This window comes from Gallinula chloropus, assembly GCF_964237585.1.
Source record: "Gallinula chloropus genome assembly, chromosome: 5".
NCBI lineage: Eukaryota > Metazoa > Chordata > Aves > Gruiformes > Rallidae > Gallinula > Gallinula chloropus.
The window spans coordinates 18,483,318-18,496,151 of NC_140090.1; the positions used below are offsets into that span (position 1 = coordinate 18,483,318).

Here is a 12,834-nt window from a genome sequence, read left to right on the forward strand (position 1 = left end):
CACTTCTAAAAATAGTTATTCCGACCTTACAGAACAGACTTTATTGTATTATAAATGTGTTTTGATGGGCCTTTATAGGCAGATAGAGGGGAAAAGGATGATACAATGTAGCTAGTGGAATGGAAAAGCAATTATATTTCTTCAGAAGGATAAAGTTCACTGTACTTTCTACCTCAGAAGTTTCCTAAATATGATTTTATGCAATATAAGCAAATAAACACAATAAAATTATCCCTCCCCACCTCACACCACCTTCCCCCCCCTGCTTTTTTTTGGGAAGAGGAAAGAGTTGTGGCATCTAAATTGTGGGCATACACATTGTTCATTAAATCAGTTTTGTGTGACTGTCTGATCAAGGACATTTTAAAGGACAAAGCTGAACATGGCAGTAACCAGTGATTTGCCTCCTACAGCAGGGAGGGATCCATTTACATGTAACAGCTTTTTAGACATTTTGGTTAATTGTCTTTAGAAGATTTTTCCAATATGTTCATGGCAGCTCCTGACTTCAAATAACTCACTTTTCTGTAACTTCAGTAATGCCATCATTATGAAACATCAAGCTGAACTTCAGCAAAATGATCTTAAAAATACAAATGTCTAATGGGTCTGTGAAATAAACACAACACAAAGCTATAGTGCTGAAACACCCTCAGACTGACAAGGCAATAACGGTGTGTATGTGATGTCTGGATAAATGTTCACAATTTCATTACAGACCAATTGAAAGGTGAACGCTCAGGGTTTATACTACTAATTTTATGACAAAGTATACAAACTGGAATGATAATATTACGGAGTTCCACCTTTTACCTATATGTAATTATTGATAATATATAAAATAACTAAAATAATTTTATTTTACAGCTTTCTATTGTTTATAGGAATGCAGTATTTAACATTTTATGCTGAAAGGCGTTCCTTACTTCCAGATGGCATTTAGGAATTATGTAGGTTGTCTAATCATCAATAAGTGGCTTATATGAAGAAGCAATTAATACCATGATTATTTTCTTTATGAGTCAGCAGGTGTGTCATATGCATAATTTCCAGTGCAGAAAAAGTCAGAAAGGCTTCTGGTCGGCTATATATGTTGCAGAAAAGAAGATGCTGAAAAAAGGATTCTTTTTGGTTGTATTGTGATTTGTGCTGTGGTGTATTAAGAATATAACTAAAAAGGGAAAGCATTTTACCTGAAGGCTTAAAGACCTCAAAAAAATTTCGGGAATATTGATAGTCTTTGTAGCTGATTTTTGCATTGCATTCCAAAGAAAAGCAGTCATCTAGTTTAGTGAAATCACTGACCAAATATGAGAGACAAAAAATAAAAGTATCTTAAGTATGAAGAAAATTAGGAAGATGGATTAAGACAATAAATAATTTTTGCTTTTCCACGTAAAATTGAAGTTTTAGTGTTACCCTTTTTGACTTGTCTGTTCAGAGTATATTAGCATCAGGTATCATACCAGTGGACGAGAGTAGGACAGGGGAAGGACAGTGAGAAATATTTATTCCAACTATTTAATAATTTCCTATTGTCTTAACAATTTCTTGTTTCCTAACATATTGTTATGCTTTACTATAACAGCACAAATGATCTTTGGTAAAGGCTTCTGCAACATTCAAGTAGCTTTTATGATATATGCAACAGTGTCTTAACATCATGCATTGGTTTTCCTTATTTTAGTAAATATGTATAATAAAAGTATAGATAACTTCAAATCTGTGTGCTTTCACCTAGGCTTTGATCTACCTTCTTGATAGGAATATGAGGAATATGTCCTAATTCCATCATCCAGAAATATACTGAAGTTCTACAAGTGTATGTGTTTGTGTTAGCTCATACTGATTTAAAGATGTGTCCTATGCCTTTGCACAGATCAGCCTTTGAAAGGAGTTGCTTCTTTTCCCACACAGTCATCTGCCCCATGATGAAAGCATAGGCACTTTAGAAGAGCTGTAACTAAAAAGACTTATCGTAAAATGACGTTTCTCAGCTTTTCTATATGTGTAGTTTCCTCTGGTAATTAAATTGATGTGGAAGAGCAACGTGCAGTTCTGGGAGGTGGCAGGTTTAAGGATCAACTTCTTTGCACCATGTTAGGGACTGTGGTTAGGTCTGTATCAAAGCTAAAGAGGGTCAGTTTGGGAAGCTTTAGAGTAGGCCATTTATCTAGCTTTGGGAGTATCCTGGGTAGTGAATGTTATCAATACATGGGTGGAAAGGGCACATTGGCCACTTGGTTTCGGTTTCTAAACTATGGGCTTTTATATTCCTTCTAACTAATACACCTGCAATTCCTGACAACAGCTGCAGCCTCACTTTATATGCTGATAAGTAGGTTGCTGATCTAAGGGTTGAAAATCAGTACTCCTAGCTCTCATGGCAATGTTCCTCCTTCATGACTGTGTACCAAAATGTAGAAGCCAAATGTTTTTGAAGATAGTTTATTTCCTTTTAATTTTGTTCAAATTCGTGTTACAATGTTACAGCATGTGGTTGCACTGGAAAGGATGCAGAGGACTGCTGTCTGCTGTTCTAAACTCACCACTGTGTTTAAACTTCTAGTACAAACAGACAAAAATAGCAACAACTATTTATAAGACTCTTTCATTAAAATAGATTTTTTCCTTTGAAATATGTGCAGTGGATGCTGCTGTGTGGTGAAGGTCATTTCAGCATTCATTTGGAAAATGAAAGAGGTGAAAGCCTGGAATGCGTAGAGTTGCTGAGCCCTGGTCTCTAAGGAGCTTGTGGTTTCCATGTGAAAACCTCAGCTTTTTCTTACTCTTTTATCCCGGATAGAGTATTTCTTCTACTACGTGTTTGCCATTTCTTTAGAGAAATATTTCTGTGCCTGTATTTCATGTAAACCATTGTGTGATAACTGTATAAAACCAGAAAATATTAACAGATATAATTAAAAAGAGATAAGTTAAGTAGTTTGTAAATATATGACAAGTTTATTGTGCTCTGATTACTGCTTCAGAGGTATGTAATTCCACTGGCTTCTGAAGCATTGCTCTTGAATTAGGCCAACAGAAAGCGAGCCCAGTATATATGTTTTTATGTCAGCTTTGTCCGCTTAAAACTGTCAAAGCTTTGCACTGTAAAACTATTGCAAGGTGCTAATATACATCCTTTTGATGTCACAAAAACATTTAATGTCTAAATATGGATTTTTTTTTTTTAAATCAATCTATTGTTTCTTATCATAATGTCTCCACATGGGTAAACTGCACACTTTCCTAAATTCAATGACTTGGCACTTCTGTAGTGCTTTACAGTTCTGAAACACTGTATGAATATTAATTACAGCCCAGAGGAGCCTGGTGAGGAAGGTAGCTAAGTAAATATTATTATCCCTATTTTACAGATGGGGAAGCTGAGGCACAGAGATTAAGTGACTTTGTCAAGGCCACACAGCAAGTCAGTGGCAGACCCAGGATCCCTCTCCCATGCTTTAAGCAGTAGACCACAGTGCTCACTGGACTCAGCAAGCAACTCATTGCAATAATGGACAGTTCCAAGGACTCGTATCTGGTCAGTGTGTCCACACATCTGTTTGTAGATTGCTGCAAAATGCTTCAGATAGTTCACTCCTAGCAGATTTGTGCACTATGTAAAATTTCTGACCTTCCTCACCTTCATATGGGATTGAAAAGAAGAAGCCATAGGATTCTGACATAAACATGGCTGTGAAAAATGTTTAGGTTTTATGCCTTACTCTGATCCTGCTGAAACTGATGGGCAAAAATGCAATGGATTCAAGGCTTTGAGGATATTAGTGTGGAGACTGGTGGCTGCTTGGTATGTTGAAGTCATCCAGAACATGAATTCTATCTTCCATGACTGTCATATGGTCAGTCTTGCCTATGTTTTCAGTTTCAAAAAGTTATTGCAGCACTTAAAAATAATAATTTCATGGTTTTCCCAACATGTTAATAAAAGGCAGAGATTGCCAGCTGAAATTAAGTTTCTAGCCTTTAGGTAGTCATCATGGGAAAGGGGAGCATACCTGCCAGTATTTTTACTTTTATTGTGATAATGCTTACCTCCAAATGGGATTAAGACCTAACTGCACTAAACTACTAAAGAGCCCTTCCCCTCCTCTAAGTAGGAAGTACAAGAATTGCAGAAATTACTTCTAAACTAAATGTGGTGTGACTCTTGTACTGGTAAATGCAAGGTGGCTTTCGTCCTGCTCCCTGGGAAGTGAGAGTGCACAGTGCAAAGCCTTTTTAATTGGACTTTGCTCAGAGTTTGACAAGTGAATTGGCAATGACACAATACTCCCAATTAAGCTGTTTTTCCCTGTAATATTAATGGAATAAATCCACTTCTGAGAACGAGGCAAGGCTGAGACTTGCTGTGACATTACAGGAAGAGGAGGCAATAAGGAAAAAGATTGCCAGAAGCTGAAAATTGAACATAATGTGAAAGAAGAAGTCAAAGTGTATGACCATATGTTGATAAAAAATAATGAATTAGTTGTTATTGAGTTTACTTAGATGATCTCTAAGGGCTTTAAAATGTCCAGGAATTTAATATTTTCCCTATTGTAGCATTATCCCTAACATTGCTTCCATAGGCCTTTTTAGGATCAGTAAAATACTGATGGCTGTGTCCTGTGAGACAATGGCACTATTTCTGATATGGCTGTAATACGTGGCCTTTGGCATCCTGCCTAACCATTCACCCTGGGGCGTGGCATCATGCCAGCAAGACAAGCATGCCTAGTTGTGTCTAACTGCTTAAAATAATGGATTCATTTTACCTGAGATGATCAAATAGTTTGTGTGAAATTATACTGCCCTGGTATATCCTAATAGATTATTAGCTAATTCTAAATTATTAAAAGATAAACCAGTTTCAATAGAAAGCCTTTTCTCGTTGTCAGATTTTAGTTACATAGTATGTTCTGTGGGAAAACTCTAATAAAGACAATGTAACCCTTAGTCTCTCTTTCTTTAACAGTATATATGCTTGGTGCTGACACATTCCTAGAATTTTTCTGTATAAGATAGCTAGAGCATGACACCCTGAAACAAAACCTTATATCCAGAATGCACAACATCCAGCTCTACCTGTAAAAATTTTTGCCTAGGCATTTGCTCCTTAAGGAGAGGTTCTTGTGTAGCTTCACTTCTTGCTATGTTCTGTTGCGTTCTATACATGGGTATATATTTAGCATGTTATGCTGGTATTCAAATCCCCTTGTTTCAGACTTCTATTAAGATACCAATTTTATATATTGAAATGACACAATTCTATCTGTCATTTCTATATAGTTTAATAAGTATCACTTATTGAACCCCTTCTACTAATGAGACATGAACATACATTCATTGATATTTTTGTATAATTTGTCCTTACTTCATCATCGTTTACGGGAAACAACTCTTAAGTTATGGTGTAAAATATAGGCTCTATTTAGCAACTGGTTTTTTACAATTGATGATGTCAAACTCATAGTGAAGCCAATACTTGTTTTAGCACAGCATCCAGTGCCCTGTTGCTGAACTCCCAAAATATATCTCTTAGGAAGATGTAATTTTTCTTTCATGTCAGAAGTGACACAAATCATTCACTTCTGTAACTTTTTTAGTGTGAGCACAATTCATCACATAGTGTGTTTACAGTAGAGAATACAGTTAAAATGCATGGATGACTACAGTGTAAAATTAAATATAAAATTTATGTTCCTGAGGAAGAATAGCTTTTCTGTTTCCTGCTACTGGTGTGTGCTATTTGCCTATAAGGAAGCCAGTTGTTCTCATGATATTAAAGTTTGCTTTCCTACCATATAGTCACTGAGTATAATTCAGTAGCTTTGCTGTAGCATAAGGAATGTTAGTGCTCATAATTTGGTAATTCTCCACAGGATCCTGGTCTAAAGACAAAAATACATGTGCAGTCCCTTTCTTCAAGAGCACAAGAAAAAAGCTGCCTCAATAAGACATTTCTTCTCTCATCTCTTTAATTGTCTTATTAACTTGTGATTTTCTTAGTTTCCAGTAACTAGCAGGTTTTAGCAGGACAACATCTTCATGTCAAAGTTACCTGTAATTATGCCTAAACAAAATCTTATTCTGATACATAAGAAATAGATTTTCATAAGGAAAATTAACTTATTAGAAACTTTTTTGTTCCTGAGTAGTAAGAGTAAATAAATATTAAAAGCATCTTTGTTTCATAGAACAATATGCTCTTGCCAGTATTTTCCAAGTGAGAAGCAGCTTACCTGTCTTTTTTTCTGTTTTGCAGAGAAATGATGAAGAGGCTGTTGTGGATAGAGGTGGAACTCGCTCCATTCTCAAAACACATTTTGAAAAGGAAGATCTAGAAGGTGTGAGATTATTTTTCTGCCCATTATATTGTCTCTTTCTTCTGAAAGTACTGAAATGCATTTCCAATGTGTAAACTTACTGGTTTGAACAGGGATGCAAAAGTGAGCGAGAGTACAATTGCATAATTTATTTCAAATAGAGAAATATTACTAATTTCTCACAGTGGTGCTCAGATACAGATGATGGTGGAAGGTGTTTGCTGGTTTTCAGTGATCAATAATGAAGTCCTGTAAACATGCATATATGACTTCTGATAAATTTTTTTAACCTTTAAATTCCCAAATGTGTAAATGCAGGCAGGACTGATGATATAGTACTTGTAACAGCTTCCACACCTCTATGTAGGTTCCTAGCCACATCTTCAGCTCAACAAAAACATTCTGCAGTGTCATAGATTGGACAGATACTTGATAATACACACTGCAGAAAACATCTAGCATCACGATGTAGAAGAAAGTGAGAAGTTGAGAACTGTCTTATGATATTACTGTGTTCAGCGTTGGGGCCCCCAACACACAAAGGATGTGGAGCTGTTGGAGTGAGTCCAGAGATGGTCAGCAGTCTGGAGACCCTCTCCTATGAACAAAGGCTGAGAGAGAGTTGGGGTTGTTCAGCCTGGAGAAGGATCCAGGGAGACCTGATAGCAGCCTGACAGTACCTGAAAGGGGGCTACAAGGGTGTGTAGTGATCGGACAAGAGGTAATAGCTTTAAATTGAAATAGGTTAGGTTTAGATCAAATGCATATTTATATAGATCTTATATCTGTATGAGGATAACTTCTTAACTGTGAGAGTGGTGGTGATGTGCTGGAACAGGTTGTCCAGAGAGACTGTGGAAGACCCCTCTGTAGAAGTGTTCAAGGCCAGGTAGGATGAGTCTTTGGGCAGCCTGGTCGAGTGGAATGTGTCCCTGCACATGGCAGAGAGTTGGAATGAGATAATCTTTAAGGTACTTTCCAACCCTAACCATTCTATGATTCTGTATTGTCCCAGCAATCCAGTCTCTGAAAGGACTGCATTTCAGTTTTAGTGGGTCCCAAATATATTCTGATTACTACTGTACAGTCTTGTACTGAGGGAGGTGTGTGATTCCCCCCTCCCTCAAGATACAATTTCTGTTGCACATACGACTTTAATTGCTAGCTTCTTGTGGTGGGACATGGAAGGTTCTTGTCTTTGTCACATAGAGCCACAAGAACTACCAAAAAGAAATACTGAGATCTGGGTGTGTTTCAACATCTTACACCTGAAAAGTTACCTGCTTCATGTCTAAAGAGAGGTATCTGTGCATGAACCTGAGCTTTCCAAACGTTTACCCTTGACTACTTCAGCATATTTTTTTCCTGTCTGCATGAATTTAGCATTCTGTGCTTCATGATAGCCATATTGATGATTTAATGTGAATGTCAACATTATATACAGCAGCTCCGTGTTACTCCTTCCCTCAGCAGTGCCTCAAAAAGCAGACATGGTCACAGTTTTAAAGGGCCTGGCTGTGTTAGTCTCTATGAGGTGATCTCTCACAGAAGGGTGTAAAATGTGATGCAGTGCGGCATGTGTGAGGTTGGTAGTTCTCTGCTCTATCTGGGGCAAGTCTGAGCACATGCAAGGGGTAGATCTCAGGTGTGATGTTTCCAGGGTGGTGTTTAGGGTTTTTGTATCTCCAGGGTAAGTGGCTGCCAGTGGATCAGGCAGTCACGGTTTGGACTGAAACACGCAACCCTCTTTTTTGAATGCTCACACTAGGCTTCTGTAGTCTTCAGTCCCTTGATCACATCCTTTGCCAAAGTGAAACTACTGTGACTTTAAAGAAACACCTCTTGGAAGAATGGGAGCTCTCTGCCTTCTCTTCTTCATGATACTGACTCATAGAGGGTTTTTTTTGGTGGGGCAAGCCTAACCAAAAAACCTGTCCTTTTCTTGAGTCATTTTACTGGTGTTTAAATCCAGGTAACTTTCTAGAAAATGACATTTTTAAGATCAGTCACATGGATAGACTCAAGCATTAAGGCAGTTAGAAGTACTGTAATGTTCGACATGTGGCTACATGGAGCCTAAAGCATGTGTAGAGTCGCTCCTGTGAAATATCAGTGAAAATATTCTTTCAGAAATCTGCTCCTAGTATGTTATCAGTAGAAATCAGAACCTGACATTGACACACTCCAATCTTTCAATTTATTTCAATTGTTTAGAACACTGAAAATTTCTGTAGTTTGCCAATGAATCTGCTTTTCTTTAAAATAAAATCACACTGCTTCATAATGTTCTAACCAAACAGCTATTTGATCTAGAAAGAATCCTTCATCGTGCAGTTAGCTTTGTCCGATAAATTTCATGTCCACTGTAAGATCAGATCAGTGTGTCTTTAAATATATAATCACTGCTTCCAGAAATACCAAGGGACATAAAAAGATTTGAAGAGATTGTAAATTTTAATATCTAGTTCCTGTTAATAGCATGTCCATTTGTTTCACAGCACATCTAGGCACTTTTCTGTCTGGAAACAGTGAATGTGACTCACAGATGTCACTGTCTTAACTGTTATTCAGTGTACATTGTGGTGGGTTCTACTGAAAATGTACCTTTTCCCTAATGACATAACTGTAAAATATGAAATTATAGAATCAAGTGCTAATTGCATAGCTTAGTAAAATCATATAATTAGATAATTAATATTTATAATGTAATTAGCTCTTTGACAGACGTTCAATTGGGTTTATGTTTTAAGAATGTAAATACCTAGTTACTGAGTATTTTAGCAAAGACTAGTTTTGACAGGATTAAAGTTTCAGTTGCACCATACAAGCAACATTTCAAAACTGCAATTCATAGGAAGAACTGAAGGTTCAAATCTGAAAATCAGTATTCAGTTTCTTTTGATTAAATCTTAAAATTGTAAAGTATTTTGCTGTTTTCTAATTTTAGACTATCAGCATTCAAATGTCAGAAATACTGATTTAAATGTGTACTAAAATTTCCATCTGAGATTTCTTGGCCTAGCAAGTACTTGTATTTGCATATTTTGGAGCAGCCATTGTGCAAATATATTGCAAGTACATATCTTGCTGAAAGCATGAAAATATCACAGTGATTAATGCTGCCTGGAAGAGCATCCACAAGACCAGAATTTTGCCTCAGTATCAGTGTTTTCTTTCCCTGACCTCTGTAGTAAAAATTTGGGAAGATGGGGCTGGAACTGCAGTACTTAGAGGCACAGAAGAGATGCAGTGCTTGTCTTAGTGCCAGTAATGATACTTGTGATGTGTGCTTCAGATTGTATCTTTTTACTTCATCTTTTGCCGCTTCAGAGGTTGGTTGTTTGCAGAGCTTTGGCATTCAGATTTTCAGCATGAATAATTTGTCCATGTAATATATTTTTTTCTGAGTTGTAAGGTCAGGGTCAGTCACTAATACTGAACAGGTCATTTGTCTGACTGTTGCATTAATGAAGGGACAGAGAAAGCATTTCTAAAAGCAAAACAAGCAGCCTCTCCTAGTTTATAGCCATGTATTTTTCATGTTGTCTTTTAGTGTGTCTACAGACAAAATTGCTACTCTTATGATGAAAGACTTAAAACAGACAAAAGACATTTTGTCTCTAGACCACATATGCTCTTACTTTTATCAGTGGTGGAACTCCTAAATGAGAATTGTGCACTGATTCTCCATACTGAAGTATTTAATTGCAAAAGGACAGGTTGTGTATGTACCTGTAGTGAGAGCAGGTAGGCAAGATTTCCTAAACAAGATGTGCACATCAACAAGCAGTTGCACTCAGCTCACTCTCTGTTGTCTCTGACTGTCTGCCGTTGCTTTAGTGCATGTTCAGTAGAAACAGATTTGTGCATGTCTGGAGATCTCAGATTCTCTCAGATCATGTGCTGAGACCTTTGGACTATACAGATATGCAGAGTATTGGCACTAAGTGTACTCCTTTCAGTTATGCCCACCAAGCCTGTTCCATGGCTGTCCTTGCTAGAGGTGGTCAACTGCAAATCCAGGGTTTTTGTGGTAGGATTTCAGAACTGCTGCTGTGGTTATTACCATGGCCTGGTTTGAGATACATTTTGGATAGGGAGATGGCTGAAGATAGACTTGTTAGATGGAGATCCAGGCATGAATCAGAGATGAATGCTGGCTCTGTTAGATGAAATCGCAAGATGATCCTTGATTCAAAGAAGTCAAGCTTTTCCTTAAGCTTTTTATGTTTCATATGTTTTATCTGCCTACGTGGTGCGGGGAAAATTTGTCTCATGGGAAATCAAGTTTGCCGTCTTTCATGTCTCTTGAGATACATAAAACACCATATTCAGTATATAAATAATTGTACATCAGAATATTCATTCTGGTGCTTTTGACAATATTTAGATTATGTGGACTCATTACTGAAAGTCACAAAAGACTTATTAGGAAATACACATTCCTAAGACAACACTGAATATGATGTAGAAACTGAGGATTTAAACGTAATAAACCAAAAATTAATTTGTAATATTAGTGTACTTGTGAAGATGGTTTGTATTTAACAACCTCCACAAAGATTAATTTTAATGGTGGATGTCCTGCTGACCAAAAAAGAGAAATCTGAGAGTATTTAATTATTCTCTTTAAAAAATGGTCATTTTAGTGATTATTTCTTTTTAGATTTGTTCTAGCTCATGACAGTAATTTAAAAATAATTTTCATGAAATTTTGATTATATACAGTTAGGGTTAATATATGAAAAACTCTCTGTGATTGAACTCTAATCTCCATACATTATTTAGTAAAAATCTGAGTAGCTCTAGATATTGAAATAAGCTTTTATTTTCACAGACTGGACATTTTTTATAGAAATAACCTAATAGTGGACCTGTCTGCCACTGATGTTATTTACCTGAAAATTAATAGTACCTAGCATTTCATGGGACTGAAAGAACATAAATCATATTAACCTAACTGGCCTTGATTCAGACTTATCCCCACATAGAAGCAAGTGAGCTACTAATTCCGCTTGGCCAGACAGGAACATCCACCAAGGTCTCCCCTCCCTTTGGCTGCCAGGATGCTACAGCCTATTGCAAATAATTTGTTACCCTGTCAGTACTGATCGCTTGCTCCAAGCATCCTTGGCTCTGCTTCCCTTGGGTACCTTGTTCATCTTGATGTTCACTCTGACCTACCTCCTTCTGTCAATTTTCCTTAGACTTAGGGGGTAGAATATGAGTTGTGGAAGTAGGGAGTTGGAGAGAGATTAAAGTTGGTCTATGCCTGTACTTTTGGATGTGGCTGCATAGCTGTAGGTGTCCACTAAAAAGTCTCCTAAAAAGAATAATTTTGGCTTTACAAGCACAAAATTCTTTAATTTTTTTGCCTTCTGGGTATTACATGCTCTAGCTTGTTCCACTTAACATTTCTAAGGCACGTCTTTTTGCGGTGCCTCTCATCTAGTTTTGTCTGCTTTCTCCTGTGTCGCAGTATTCTTTGAGATCTCACTTAACTTTTCTCCTGACCTCCTCTTGTCCTTTTGTCTCAGCAATTACCTGACTTGGTCCCTTTGCATGGGTCTTTTGTCCTTTCCAGGTGTTCCCATCTTTGTGGGAAGGTGCTTCATCTTTAAGATTTATAACAACTCCGCAAGAGGTTTTCCCAAAATTTCTCTGAAAGTTCATGAGGAATAACAAAATAGTGAAAGTAAACAAGTTATCACATAGTGTTGGCTGAAGGTCACAGTCTTTTGTTGATCATAAGCTTGGGTTGTGAAGTTTGACTTTGCTCAGAGCTTCACTGACTAGGAACCTTTTTGGTATTTGTGGGGATTATGCTTCCAAATATTTTACGTTGTGAAATTCTGATATGTGAATTATTGGCATAAACCAGTTTGCCCTTATTGGTGAAAACTACAAAATTGCAACATCAGAAGACAGAAATATTTGGTTTGTTACATACAGTTGTGTACTGAGTTTGTGTTTTTTTTTTTTTTTTTTTTTTTTTTGGTTGGCTTGTTGCTAATTTAGAAATACAGGTCAAATTCTCCCCTCTGATAACCACAGCTCCACTTTCCAGCAGTGGAAAGTGTGTGTGTTTGAGATGTTCATGTTATGTTTTCTGTCCAATGCCATTTTTTCCCCTGTTGTCTGGCAAGCTCTGAGACCTCATCACATAATAGGACTTTGCACTAAACACTTCTGGACTCCTCTGGAGCAATGTAGGCAAATAGGGAATGATCTTCAGTGCAATTAAAAAGACTTTATCCCAGCCACAACCTGTAAGAATGTTTTGTTAAACACTCAGATCTTTTGGGAGGGCAGTGATTGATCTGGTCTTTAATGACTTCAGTGAGATGATCTTAACCTCCATGTTCAAGTTGTCCTTAATGCCTTCTTGGGCCAGGGATATTGTTTTAATTTTGTTCCATATAATTTCTCTTATATTTCAACGTAGAACATGTTATGTGTACGGTCTAAGAAAATCTTGTCATTTCCTCCAAATTATAGCATGGGA

At 37.1% G+C, this 12,834-nt stretch overlaps 1 protein-coding gene across 3 annotated transcripts in view; it reads left to right on the forward strand.

The window, feature by feature from the left end:
- SLC4A10 (solute carrier family 4 member 10) overlaps window positions 1-12,834 on the forward strand; it is a gene marked incomplete at both ends in the record, with an annotated part of 154,965 nt that overhangs the window by 52,842 nt on the left and 89,289 nt on the right. For all 3 annotated transcript variants that reach the window (XM_084265222.1, XM_084265223.1, XM_084265221.1), the window contains one exon: window positions 6,269-6,350. In XM_084265222.1, the coding sequence (XP_084121348.1) occupies window positions 6,269-6,350 (82 nt within the window). The remainder of the gene's footprint in view (window positions 1-6,268; window positions 6,351-12,834) is intronic.